The sequence below is a fragment of the Mastigoproctus giganteus genome, chromosome 7, assembly GCF_048544385.1.
Source record: "Mastigoproctus giganteus isolate SK-2022 chromosome 7, ASM4854438v1, whole genome shotgun sequence".
Lineage (NCBI taxonomy): Eukaryota > Metazoa > Arthropoda > Arachnida > Uropygi > Thelyphonidae > Mastigoproctus > Mastigoproctus giganteus.
The window spans coordinates 220,990,326-221,005,998 of NC_143581.1; the positions used below are offsets into that span (position 1 = coordinate 220,990,326).

Sequence of the window (15,673 nt, forward strand, 5' to 3'; positions counted from 1 at the left end):
GCATCAGTGAAATTTGGTATTGAAGTACAATACAGACCAGTATACTACCTCTCTACCTAATATAAATAACTCTTATAATTTCACAGCAATAATTCAGAAACAACAATAACAGTAATTATTCCAGAATCTGAGAGAAGTAAATTAAAACAAAAAAGTCATGAAAAGGTGGATGCTAATATATTAGTTAGTCAGATAACATTTCACATTATCTATAATGATTCTTTGAATTCCAGTCAAAAAGATCCATTTAACCCCAGGGGCTCACATCTGGTGAGTATGGGCTTGGCACACCCAGGGTCCTGAGCTGGATATCATCATTCTTCTCTTTCTTGGTGATTCCCTTCTATTTCTGACTCTTGTTCTCTCTCTCTCTCTCTCTCTCTCTCTATCTCTCTCTCAGGGTGGCTTGGGGATTTTTTTTTTTTTTTTGCTGGCGCAGCATGAGCTTCAGGCTTCCTTGCACCGTGTAGCTAATAATAATAATAATGATGATGATGATAATCAACAATCTTTTTTCTCCAAGGATCCCATTTAGTTTTACCAAAAGAAATCTTTAAAAATCGTCCAGAAGCATAAATACTTCTGTTTTTAAAAACTGTCACGGAAACAATTCACAAATGATATTACTTGACATTGTTAATGCAGTACTATAAAGTTGTATATCAGAAACTCAAAAGAAGCATACAACATTTTCCACATTAAAACAATCCATGATTTTTTATAACTAAAACAAAGAAGAAAACTAGAAGGCAGTTTCAATTAATTTTTCTAACCAGTTCATTTTAACAATGAATATACAAATCAAGGATACACCAGGCCTATATCTACTGCATCCACACTCTTAAAAATATTGGAGAAAGCAGCTTTACTGCCAAAGTTGAGGGATCAGATATTGGCTAGTAAGCCTCAACAAATTCATTATGCAATAATAACCAATAGATCTACAATTACAAACCTCCTCACAGTTCAAACGGAGAAACTGAATGCCTTCCAAGCTCAAAATGAAGTTGCTATAATATATGCCAATATAAAAGCAGCCTTCAATAGTCTAAATATATATGCCCTACTGCATCTGCTGCAACACACTTTCCAAATAAAGGGAAACATGCTAAAGTTCCTCCAGTCTCTACTAACCTGTCCTTCCATGTATTTCCATACAAAGAATCAGATCCTCCAATGCCCAGTCCATGCAGGAGTTCCACAAGGTGGAGTCTTATCCGGACTCCTCTTTACCTCGATGCTGATCCCATTCTGCAAGGGTAGAGATGATGCATGTCCTTACGCAGATGACATTAAAATTCTAACAACCATCCAACCGTCCATGACCAATAGTGCATTGTGTGACAAGATAAACAATAATCCTACCATTGTTTGGCACATAATGGCCTTTAGCTGCTGTTGTGCCATAAAACCCTCCAACTACAACAACAATATAAACCATAACTTTTGGAGTTATGTTTTTTGATAGAATTGGCTTGGCCAAATTCACAGAAGACTGTAATGATGGTGTACTCTATAAAAACATCACCTACGCTTGTACAACCAAAATTAAATGGCATAACTATTCCAATTGTCAAAACTCATAGAGATCTTGGGATAATATTTGACACTCAACTTACATTCAAGTCACATATTGGCATGTTTGTAAACAGAATGAACTTCTCATGTTGGACAACCAAATAGCACCTCTTGCACATGAAACAAACTATAACAACTGCACAATATATAAGAACCTCAGTGTATTCAGTCATATTGTAAACTGAATTGTGGGCATCAGCCACCCTTACCCACATTAGGAGAATATATGCAACTGAATTCTAGCTGCTGAAGTGGGCCAACAATAAACACTGTCTCTCCCATCAGTTAAAGATCACAAAGCTTGCTGAACAGCTTAAACTACAGCATTTACCACACATCATTTCCTGGAAATGAATGTTAACCACAATAAAGATGATGACTGGATTGATCTCTTCACCTTGCTTCTTGGCAGATATGTAAGGGGCACATCCCACCATCTGCCTAAAGAGGCACGAAATCCCTGAGGATGATAGCCAACAGACTGAAGATGGTCTGTTGGCTATCATCCAACAGACCATCTTCAGTCTGTTGAAGACCAGCCAATGTTACAGTCAATTCACGGCTTATCACATATGGGAATTGACTTTGATAAGCTTGTAGATCAGAACTATAGAAGACAAATTGAAGTGTGATTCACTGAGGCTACTGTTGCCTAGCAATTTTGTGTATTTCTGTCAACAACTGTGTACGCAATCGTGTGTAATTATTTGAACAAGTGTATATCTCACATAGGTTATTTCAGTAGACTGATGTTAAGCTGAACTCTTTACTAAACTGACAGGACTCTAGACTACTACTAGACAGAAATGTAGTGATGAGACTTTCATATTTTAGCTTTCCTGTTATATATTAGCTATTCTGTTATATTTTAGCCATTCTTTTATATTTCATTTTATGTCACTCCTCTGGCATTCTCTGCCGTGAAGGGAATTTGTCTCATATCAATGTACTACTATATTTATATTTGGTAGGACAAATAAAGATTTATTTATTTAATAAAACACAACCAGGAGCTGTGGACTTTCAAAAAACAAATGAATAAAATAATAATAATAATAGTATTAATGCTCCAAAATATGGAAATTATGACCAGAAAATCACTTTTCCGCAATCTGTATATTGCTAAAAAATTTATTTAATGTATAGAATACCAAGCACTATTAAATATTGCTTTTTAATATTAGTAAAGAGTAATACACTAAAAGAATATCTTGGTGACAGAATCTGCTCATTTCACTTAACATTTGTTATTGTTGGTATGGATGTTTAGTGGCACAAGGGCAGCTGTGGCCAAATTATGCCTTTAACTGAGTTAGCCATACCATGGTAGCTAATGTTTGGGCATTAGCAATGTCCTTTACTGGTATCTCAACGTTATTATCCAAGGTATGTTCTGCTTCACCTGGAAACTACCTGCAAATTAAATTCTTCACAGTAAATATATGCATGCAAAGGCACATATACAATACAATGTACAACTCTTGAGCTTTTAGTAATATGGAAAGAGTGCAAAGCAAGCTCCAGTTTTTGAGCTTACCCTGTTCTTTGCTAGCACAGTAAAGTTTCAGATAACAATCACAATGGCTTATTTTCAGTACTATAGTTACACAATGATTGGAAACTATGGTATCATTTATAATAGAGTAACAAACCACTGTGAGGTACTACACTCAGGGTAGTGGAGAATGAAAAAGACCTGGAGGTAATTGCACAGTCAGATATGACGTTTTCTGAGCAGTGCAGACAATCTGCCAGAGCAGCTACTGGAGTCTTGTCAATGAAATACAGGAATTTTGCTAGCAGGGATAAGGAGGTGATTATCCCTTGTATAAGGTAATGGTCAGGCTCCATCTTGAGTAATGTATACAGGTCTGGAAGCCTCATTTTGGATCACCTCTTTATACCTACTAGAAAAATTCCTGTATATCATTGACAAGACCCCATGACCTGCTCTGGCAGATTGTCTGCACTGCTCAAAAAACTTCACATCTGACTGAACAATAACCCCCAGGTCTTTTTCATTCTCCACTACCCTGAGTGTGGTACCACACAGTTGGTACATTTTTCTGGGGTTACTGCTACCCATATGCAGTACTTTGCATTTGTCAATGTTAAACTTCAGTTGCCACTTCTTTGCCCACCTTCCCAACTTTTCTAGATCCTGTTGCAGTAGCATACTTTATTACTGTCATTAACAACCCTGCCAATCTTTGTATCATCTGAAAACTTTGACATTAAGCCTGATATACCTTCATCAATATCATTGAGAAATATACAAAACAACAATGGTCAAATACCAAACCCTGTGGGACTACACTAATAACATTATTATTATTATTATTATTAGCTATATGGTGCAAGGAAGCCTGAGGCTTATGCTGCACCAGCCAAAAAAAATTCCCAAGTTACCCTGAGAGAGAGAAGTAGAAGGAAATCATCAAGAAAGAGAAGAATGATGATATCCAGCTCAGGACCCTGGGTGTGCCAAGCCCATACTCACCAGATGTGAGCCCCCTGGGGTTAGTCCACAAAGAGCAGTGTCCATATCATTGATAAATATTTTTCATTGATATATCATTGATTACCACTCTGTCTTCTCCCACTCAACCATCCTTTTATTATTATTATTATTATTACTAGCCATAGAGTGCAAGGAAACCCGAGGCTTATGCTGCACCAGCTAAAAAAAATTTCCGAGTTACCCTAAGAGAGAGAGAGAGAAGTAGAAGGGAATCACCAAGAAAGAGAAGAATGATGATATCATCCATTGTAACTTGTCCTTAATGCTATACTGCTCCAATTTGTGATGCAGTCTTTTATAACCCCGGGGGCTCACATCTGGTGAGTATGGGCTTGGCAAACCCAGGGTCCTGAGCTGGATATCATCATTCTTCTCTTTCTTGGTGATTCCTTTCTACTTCTCTCTCTCTCTCTCTCTCTCTCTCTCTCTCTCTCTCTCTCTCTCTCTCAGGGGGTAACTTGGGAATTTTTTTTTTTTTTTTTTTTTTGGCTGGTTCAGCATAAGCCTCAGGCTTCCTTGTACCATATGGCCATTAATAATAATAATAATAATAATAATAATAATGTGTAACAGTATCATGGAAGACTACTGTACATAATGTCAAAATTATTTCCTACAACTGGCTCATAAGTGACTCTCTCAAAATAGCTAACCAGGTTGGTTAAACATGATTTTCCTTTACAAAACCAAGCTACAGCATAGCTTTGTTGAGGGAATATCATGATCCAGTATTGCACTCCTGATCATTGCCTCCATGTCAGTGAAGTAAGACTAATAGGCAAGCAGTTATACACTTCACTCAGAATCACCTTTATGTATTGGTGATACACTGGCACTTCTTCAATACAAGACAATCTATCCTGAGTCCAGTGATGTCCTCATAATTAACATTAATGGTTCAATGCACTCTTTTGTCACCCTCCTCAAAATTACTGGGTATATGCCATACTCATCTTTGGGCTCAGAGGTTTTTCTAATAATTAATCTCTGGGTATATGCATTCAACTCTAGGAGCTTTACTTGCCTTTAAGCTTAAAAGCTTTTCTAATAATCTTCTTAATCCTCTGAAATCTCAATATCACTAATTCCATGCTTGGCAGCTCCACTCATATATTTCCTTCTAAATGGACTTTCTTCAAATACTAATGCAAAGCACCTGTTCAATTTATCCACAACATCAGCTGAATTATCACACCCATTACACAAGGACCTAATCTTATTCGTTCTTCTCTTCTTTGCATTAACATCATGAAAAATTCCTTGTCCCCTACTCTTTGCTTTTCTTAACCAGTGATTTCTTATACACTGCCTTTATCAGCCTAATCTTTTTGTTACTATTACATATCAATGTGTAGCTGTTATAGGCTACAAATTTATCATATTTGGGGGTTAGGGAGTAAAATCCTCCATAATGGAAACTTCTCCCCAATTAATTTATTTTCTATTATTACACTATTTCATTTAGAACAATGATCAAGAATTTGTTTTGAATATACTATTAAATTTTTGATTCTTAAAAAGGAATAAAAATTTAATAGTACTTTAAAAAGTTTTGATTCTTAAAAAGAAATAAAAATTGAATAGCATTTTAAAAACAATTAAGAGGGGTTTACTTCTTAAAAAGGATTAAAAGGGTATAATAAAATTACATTCCTAAACATTAAATATCCACAGGAATCTAATTTTATTATACTATTGTTTTACCATTATTGTATTTTCCCTAAATATACTTGACTATTTTTTAACAGATTATGTGCATTCAGTGCACATTTTCTAAAGGAATCTTGTTTGAAATATTATGAATACATTCAGAAATAAATAACAAATAATAAAATGAAAGCAGCAAACTATTTGAGACAATTCTTTGAAATATTCCCAAACACTGTTGCACTGAATTCTCATTTTACAATCTCAAGCATTTATGTCATACCATGATGTTATATCTTCGTTGTAGGATGGAACTGCTAATCACTAAACACACGTTAATTCTCTAATGTATATATATATGAACACATAGACATCTATGGCAGCCTTGAGCTATGCATAGTATGTGCTCCATGGCTCTAACCTTTAAGTCTGCCTTGAGCTTCACTGTCTGGTCTCTAGTTGGGGTGGGAGTCCAGAGCAGAGCCAATTTAATGGAAATTGCTGTCCACTGTACACAGGGGTCTGATCTGATTCATTCTTCTCTCCTTAGAATTCACGTGTGAAAATTCCTTGTCTCTGCTGTTTGCTAGCATTAAAAATTGCAAATATTTTTAGTTATTATGTTTATGATTATAATCAGCCTATAGTTTAAAGCAGGGGTGGGCAACCTTCATCCTGCAGAACAACTCCAGCCCACGTGGTTTTCAAAACATTAGCATTAGTAAAGGCAATGATACAAGAAAGGAAGCTTATATAGCATCAGCCAAAAAAAAAAAAAAAAAAAAAACACTTTTATTTCATCCATTTACTCGCTCCAAATGTTTGTTTAGTTCTGCCTTGAATCTATTTAAGCTATGAACTTCTACAGTGACAGATGGAAGTTTATCCCAGCAATCAACCACCCACTGGCTAATGGGAAGGCTAGATGTGGTCTGACCATTGCTTTATACAAGGGGACAATCACCTTCTTATCCTGTATATCATTGACAAGACACCATGAGCTACTCTTGTAGACCATCCGCACTGCTCAGAAAACTTCATATCGGCCTGCACAATTACCCCCAGGTCCTTTCATTCTCTACCACTGTCAGTGTAGTACTACACAGTTGATACATTACTCTGGGGTTAGCATTAGCAAAGGCACATGATGCAAGAAAGCAAGCTTATATAGCATCAGCCAAAAAAAAAAAAAAAAAAAAAACTTTTATTTCACCCACCAACTCGCTCCAAATGTTTGTTTAGTTCTGCCTTGAATCTATTTAAGCTATGAACTTCTACAGCGACAAATGGAAGCTTGTTCCAGCAATCAACCACCCGCTGGCTAAAGGCAAACTTCCGCACATACATCCTACAACTGTCCTTTCTCAATCTGAATTTATGCACTCTCAGGTGATTATTCTGAGCAAGAGGTGAAATCCGATCAGCATTGAGCATGCTCAAACCATTCAAGGCTTTATACACCTCAATCAGATCACCTCGCAGGTGCCTAGTCTCCAGACACTGTAATTTGCAAAACTTAAGCCTTTCTTCGTAAGAGCAACCCTTTGTTCCATTCACTAATCTTGTTGCCCTTCTCTGTACTCGTTCCAACAGATCTACATCCTTCTTAAAATGAAACCTCCAGACCTGTATACAGTACCCAAAGTGTGGCCTGACCCTTAATCACCTGATAATCACCTGACAATGGTGATTATCCCCTTATACAAGGGGATAATCACCTCCTTATACCTGATAGAAAAATTCCTATATATCATTCACAAGACACCATGAGCTACTCATGCAGACCATCTGCACTGGTCAGAAATGCCTGCACAATTACCCCAGGTCCTTTTTACTCTCTACCACTATCAGTGTAGTACCACACAGTTGATAAGTTACTCTGGGGTTACTGCATCCCATATGTAGTACTTTACATTTGTCAATGTTAAACTTCAGTTGCCACCTCTCAGCCCATCTGCTCAGCTTTTCTAGATCCAGTTGCAGCAGTGTACTGTCATTAGTGTCATTAACAACCCTGCTAACCTTTGTATCGTCTGCAAACTTAGACATTAAGCCTGATATACCATCATTAATGAATACAGAAAACAACAATGGACTTAACACTGAACCATGGGGACTCCACTAATAACATTAGTCCACAAAGAGCAGTGTCCATTGATTACCACTCTCTGTCTTCTCCCGCTCAACCATCCTTTTATCCATTGTAGCAACTTACCCTTAATGCCATATCTTTCCAATTTGTACAGCAGCCTTCCATGTGCAACAGTATCAAAAGCTTTCCTGAAATCCAAGTATATGATATCAAAATTATTTTTGGCATTCAGTTCCTTTGTGACCACATCATAATATCCAATCAAATTGGTCAGACAAGACTTCCCCTTAACAAAACCATGCTGTGTCCGAGCTATAACTGAAGTCTTGTCTAGATAATTCTGCAGTGCTTGTTTAACCAGTGCCTCCATTAATTTCTGTGGAACAGAAGTTAAACTAACAGCTCTGTAAATTCTTGTGTCGCCCTTTGATCCTTCTTCGTGAATTGGGATTAAATTTGCACATCTCCAGCCCATGGGTACCTCCCCTGAGTCCAAGGAAGTTCTCATAATTATCACTAAGGGTGTGCTTACTTCCTTTGCTGCCTCCTTTAATATAACTGGTAATATAATATATAATGGCCTGCAGTTTATTATATATTTTTTTGAATTAATGGAATTTGTGACTTAAATTTAGAAAATACTGTACGCATTGCTACGACAAATATCAATTCACTGATAAAAATAAACAGTATCAAATGTCTCATTAAATATTATAAAAATAAAATATTGCAATTTTTGTTACTGTCATTTGTATTTCTATTTTGTAATTTTATCTTGAATTTGTATTTTGTTTTCTTATTAATAAAATTAATTATATGTACATGTATGTATAAATATTACAATAAATAACATAAAACTTTGACAATTTTTCTCATTATACACCATTTTAATAATCCTAAAAATTATGGAAAGCTAAAAAAAAAATTAGTCTGCATGTACCTCATAGGCATTTTATTTCGCCTGCCATTTATAAAGGTCGCCCACCCCTAGTTTAAAGGATATAACCCCCCATCTTCTTTCTTGTATGATTGTAGAGCCATTTTATTGAAACAATCTTATGTGGGATTATTAAAGGTGATAATAAGAATCAAATTAAATTTACAGAACAGAATAAAATGCAGTAATGTTGTTTTCTATCTCAGATCACTAAATGTGTAGTCTCCCTCTGGAGAAAACTAGAAAGGACATTCTTACTTGTTATTGGCTTCAAAGTTAGCATCAGCACTTCACGCTATATTTGCATTAGCATAGTAAATGATGTAAGAAAGCAAGGTTATACCATTGGCCAAAAAAAAAAAAAAAAAAATTCCCATGTCTAGTTCTTCCTTGAATTTATTTAAGCTGTCAACTTCCACAATAACAGAGAGAAGTTTGTTCTGGCAATCAACCACCTGCTGGCCAAAGGTAAACTTCCATATATCTATTCTGCAACTGTCCTTCCTCAATTTGAATGTGCCCCATCATATGTATAGTCTCAGTAAGAGGAAGAATCCCATCAGCATTGAGCTTGCTCAATCCATTCAAAGCCTTAATCAAATCAAAGTCTTAAACACCTCAATCAGATCACCTTGCAGGTGCCTAGTGTCCAGATGCTGCAATTTGCAGAAATGAAGCCTCTCTCTCTCTCTCTCTCTCTCTCTCTTGGTAAGAGAACCCCTTTGTTCCACTCACCAATCTCGTTGCTCTTCTCTGTACTCATTCCAGCAGCTCCATATCCTTCCTAAAATGAGGCCTCCAGACCCATATGCGGTATTCAAGATGTGGCCTGACCTCTGCCTTATATGATGTGATAATCACTGCTAGAAAAATTTTCATATATCATTGACAAAACCCCATGTGAAATATCCTGGCTGCCTGTCTGCATTGCTGAGAGAACTTCATATCTGACTAAGATATGAAGTTCTAAGATATGATATAAGATTAAGTCCCTGAAGGTTTCCCATTTAGAATTCACCGTTGGTAACATCAGCAGTTGATCCCACTGTACAGAATTTAAAAACTGTCTGAGACCCCTGTAGTCACCTTTACAAAAGCAAAAGCCTTTCCCTTTAGCCTTGATGGTAGTTACATCTTTAAATAATTCCCATATCAGTACATTGTGATCACTGTCACCCAGTGGTTCCTTTATTTGCAAATTCTTAATGCATGAATAATCACTGCTGATAATCAGATCAAGAGTATTACTCCCTCTGGTTGCCTCTCAAACATGCTGCAGTAGAAAACAGTCATCCAATAAATCCAAAAAAAGTCTTGCTAGCGTGCGAGTGACCAACCCACAAGTTCCAGTCAATATCTGGAAAGTTAAAATCCCCTATTATAAGACATTTTGATTTATTGGTCCACTCTATTTCTCTACACAATTGCTCATTATACTCATCAGATTCATTAGGCCTATAACACACACCTACTCTCATTTTTCCTTTCCCAGTGCTTGTCACACCAGGCTCAACATTGCATTGTCCATCAATTGGATGCACTTCCTCAGATTTTATGTGTTTCTTAACTAACAGCATAACCCCTCCTCCCTTCCTGTCCTGTCTATCCTTTCTGTACACATTGTACTCCCCAAGTTCCAATTCTGCACTGCTTATATCTGTGTGACACCACATCTCTGATATCCCAACAATATCTGACTTTGATGTCTTGACTAGTACTTCAAGCTCATCAAATTTATTAACTATACTCCTAGCATTGGTGTACATGCAAGTACACATGCACCTGTTTCTACTCTTAGTTACCCTAACACACCCCATGTATTTATTTGTTCCACTATAACTCCCAACAGTCCTGAAAATCTCCATTGCCTTCCTTCCGTGCTGCTGCTGCTCATTCTAATAGAAGTAGTGCAAGAATCACTTTTGCCTCTGCCTGCAGCCACTGTTAACCTTTTAGTCTGTGTATCCCCCAAGCTAGCAGTTTTCCTACCCACCTAACACTGCCTCGATAGCATCAGCAAATATTCTTGCACTCTTTCTATTTAAGTGTACCCCATCCCTGTAGAAGCAGTCTCTCCTGTCAACAAGCACAGACCAGGCTGAAAAAAATTCTACCCCTTGAGCCTTGCACAATCTCCCCAGGGCTGAATTGATCGAAAGGCTCTCTCATATGCTCTCTCCTATCGGGTCTGGGCAGAATTGCAGACACTTTCACATTCAACCCTAACTCGCGACTTTTTTTCAACATTGACCTGTACTTGTTGAGTAAATCTGCAGATCTCTTACTCTTAATGTCATTAGTTCCAATGTGTACAACAATATCACCTTTTGTGTCCTGTTCTCTGTAAAAACTCATGCTATGCACCGCACTAGTTAATGTACTGCTGTTATCATAATGAAACTTCCTTCTGCAATGCCTAAAAATAACTCGCTCCAAATCTGATGCTGTTGCCATAGTTACCTCAGCATGCATCATTGACCACTAAGTTTCACGATAAATGTATAACTCTCTCTATCTTTAATAATAATGTTTAATTAATGTTTATCTTTTCAATTCTATAGCATAGATGCAGTTAATGGAATGCTCCACTTTTAACGCAGTGCTCCACATCATAATACATCTAAATAAATCTGATTTATTTTATTTTTCATTATTCAATTTGTAAACTAATGAAGATTAACACAGAAAATTAACAAAAATTTAAATATTAGTATATTGTATAAAATACTTATTTCGTATTAACACTAAAATTCTTTGTTCATTCCATTTCCAAAGGATGTTTTTACTATTTCACATGTTAGATTACTTTCGTTTGACTTCCCTTTTACCATCACTTAATAATGATAATATTGATTTCACTTTCGATTTAAAAACTGTGCTAGCATAATTTTTTTTTCATGATTCCTCAAAATTATTATGAGAGCCAAAATTGGGTCATGACATTCTTTGGCATACCCCTACTCAAGATAACTAAAAAAAGATGCACCACTTTTTACAATTTCTCTCCTGTCCAAAATTACAGAAAAGGCACATATTCAAATTCCATCAAGGCAAAAGGAATTTTTACAGGCTTTTTCATGCCATGGTTGAGGCAAGAACTGTATCATTAATTTCAACAGAAATTCAGATTTTTCATCCAACAAAGCAGACAAACCAATCATAGAATACACAAAATAGATGATGTAGCGAAGCTCCAAAGCTTTAGTTGCCTTGGTGCAAAAACAACAACAAAAAATCTTTTTCAAGTGCCACAAAATCAGCTAAACTTAAAACGAAAAGTATTTCTTAATTGAAAATCAATCGCGTATACAAATACAGAATTGGTTTTTATGTGCCCATCTGCCATTAATGGATCTTTAAATATGATACTTCTTTGTTCCTATGCAAAAATTTACCTAGAATAAAATAACATATATACAAAATATAAACAAATTTTGATATGTATTCATTTTTTACATTTATATCCTATATGAAGCTTTCCTTCCCCACCACCCCTTTTGGTGAATATATCCTTTTGTAAATCACACCACTGAAAGTTACATGACTGAACGTTTAAAATATCTGAACATCAGAAAAGAAAACTTTTATTATTTGCAAGCGAGAATGTCTAGAATTTTTTTTTTTATAAGTAGATTTTTGGCTGCACGTGCAAAAAAGGCTTATTTTTATCTGCCATTGACACTTAGTCATTTTGTACTATTGTTTCACTGGTTGCATTTTTAAAAAAAATTCCGCAAAAAACTTTGCTTTTTTGTTAAAGAAATCAGCCACAGAGACTGTAGAAATTACTGCTGAAGCATACAATAAACAACCTTTATCAACAGGTAGGATATCTTGAGTAGTGTAAGTATTTTAGGGATGAGTGAAAGGTAATCAATACAATATATAAGACCTTGCATGACAACATTAGAAGCATTATTTGAATTAATCATGCAACTGGAATTAGTAATCAAAATGATATTAATTAATTATAACATGGTAGTTACCATGCATTAATGGCAGATCAGTTGGAAATGAGAACAGAATTTTCAAAAGAACTGGTTAGAATTTGTCATCATCTAGGATTTCTAAAAACAATGACAAAAGATGAAATGCAGTTTTTATCTCTATGACCTGCAAACAAAGTGTCAATGCTCTGTATGGAAGTGTCCTGAAAAGAAAAAAATTCAGATGGACAAGCCTAAAAGCAAAAGTTTTTGAAAATTATTTTTCAACTATAAAAGCATAATTCATTATGCATTCATACAAGGAGATCATAGTGTTAATAAGGCTACATATTTAGAAATAATTAAGTGCTTGAGAGATGTGTTCAAGGAAAAACTGAAAATTACTCTACGGAAATACTCCCACTCATAGTGCACCAATAATTCCTGAATATTAAACTAATATTGCATCAACTGATCAACTGTTAAAATAAACTTTAATTGGAAATTCTAAATACATAATCAAATATACAACATAAAAGTGAGAGTATATAAAAATAAAAGCGTTAAAACTTTGTATAAAGAAATAAAATAAAATAAAACACGTAGAAATCAAATAAAACGATAAACTATGGGAAACTTTCAAGGCGTTGTGCCTCTTTCTCAACCCAACCAAGAAACACAAATCAATATATTGTGCAGAAGTATAGCCTTACACATGTGCAAACATGTTTCATACCCCCCCCCCCAAACTATATACTGTACTATATATAAATATAAGGTCTTTAAATCACAAGATCTTGAACTTCTTAAAGTTTATTTTAACAGTTTGTCAGTTGATGCAATATTATTTTAATAAGAATATTCCCAACACGCAAGGCTTCTTTTCCAATTTCTGAATACCTTTCCAAACACTGTAATAATCTTTGTAACATCCTTCTTATCCATTTGACCTTGCACTATGTGATTTTGACTAAAATTCAAAAAATAATTTGAAGAAGCTTTTTTTCAATAATATAACTGATAAAGGCAATCCCAGATAGGGGCTAAAGCCCCCTTCTTATTATCAAAATAATGTGGATTTTTTTACTATCACATCATGATTAAAGCTTAATGCTTCCCCAGAACACTGCTCTAAGATAAAGCAGAGGCTTTAGGCTAGCAAGAACTAAAGCTTTTGCCACCTATAGAAAATCCTGGGCCACCCCTTTAACTGACAGAAAAATGCATAAATAGCCAAGGTTGTTAATTTGTAAAATCTTATATGTAATCGCTATATTTTTTTTTTTAAATAAAAGTCCTGCATCTTTTGGTTTTCTCCAATTGATGGGTACTCATAAATGAGTTATACTCCTTTTTGGGTAGCTGATCTTTTTTAATCCTGCCTTCTAAGTTAGTTGAAATTAAAAAATTATGAATTTTTTCTCCAGACAAGTAAAAACAGCTAGAAATCAACCCAACAGTTGCATTAATACTTCACTCATATAAATGAGTTGAAGCTTGATGTTCCAATTCATATGTGTGTGTTTTGTAGAAATATAATCCATTCCTGGCAAATAATGTCCAGAATGATGTTTAAACAGATTCCAGGGACCTGTCATATGGAATGGGTCCTGAACTTCCTTCCTGATTTTTTTTTTTTTTTTTTTTTTAGGAGCATTAGCAACTAAGGCCATATTGCTCCAGGGATATGAAGTGGTCATTCCCTGATCGTATTTCCGCATCCTCCGTATTTGGTGGTCACGGGCTCGAACCCCGGTCTAATCAAGAAGCGTGTGCTCCGCACTGCTGCTTCTGCCCACCTAGCTACGGAGGCGCCATCCTTCCTGAAATCATAACAATTTAGCATTAGTAGGGGCATACGATGCAAGAAAGCAAGCTTATGCAGCATTACCCAAAAAAAAAAAAAAAAAACTCCCATTTCACCCCTCCATTCCAAATGTCTGTCCAGCTCAGATTTTGACTCATCTTTGTACAGATATGTGTTTGAAGTGGATAAATCTTAATTAACAAAAAGTACATTTAACCGTTTCTTGATAAACATCAGTGTTCGGGTTGGTAATTCCATTCGATGAATACATAGTATTTATATCTATACCTTTATATTTAAAATATATTCCTCAGGAGATTGTACTAAACTTGGCGCAGTGCTACATGACGGCACATTCTCATCGTATTGGTCAGCTATATTTTCTCTCTTTTTATATTCATTTGTGTTAACAATATTAAAGCAATATAATCTTGAGTAACCTTCAAAATAAACATATAGCAATGGATTTTCTGTTGCAACTTCTGATATTAATATCCTTATGTCACCGAAGCTGCAACATGGTGGCACACATAACTGGGCTAAAACATCCCAAGACATAACTGACATCAATTCATTAATTAAAGGTTATGAACAATGCACATTTTTTTAATGAATTATTATATTACAAATATCCCTCCATGCTTTAACCCAACGTGTTCGTCTTTGATCATTCTGCCACCTAACAGTAAAGTTTTGCGCTACTTTTTTTTATTGTTAATTATTTTTGTATTATTATTCCATAATTCATGTACAGTATAATTTTTATTTTTATTACTTCTTCTTTTTTTTTTTTTTTTGAGTTTGCGCTATGCATCTAAAATCAAGAGGGATTACTGTATCGACTCTGACAATTGTGCGTGTTGTACGTTGTACGTTCTGCGATTCTGGATGAAAATCCAGGCTTATGGATAACAGAAACACCGCAACTGCCTTATTGAAGAGATTTCACCCAAAGGTCACATCTGGTGAATATGGGCTTGGCAAACCCAGGGTCCTGAGCTATATATCATGATTATTCTCTTTCTTGCTTTCTTGGTGATTCCTTTCTACTTCTCTCTCTCTATCTCTCTCAGGGTAACGCGGTAATTTTTTTTTTTTTTTTTTTGTCTGGTGCAGCATAAGCCTCAGGCTTCCTTGCACCATATGGCTAATAATAATAATAATA

General features: G+C 35.5%; 1 protein-coding gene across 1 annotated transcript in view; it reads right to left on the reverse strand.

The window, feature by feature from the left end:
• LOC150083708 (uncharacterized) overlaps window positions 1–15,066 on the reverse strand; it is a 99,573-nt gene extending 84,507 nt beyond the window's left edge. Inside the window, exon 1 of the mRNA XM_090378577.1 lies at window positions 14,797–15,066. Within this exon, the coding sequence (XP_090234703.1) occupies window positions 14,797–15,066 (270 nt within the window). The remainder of the gene's footprint in view (window positions 1–14,796) is intronic.
• Between the last annotated feature and the right edge of the window lie 607 nt (window positions 15,067–15,673).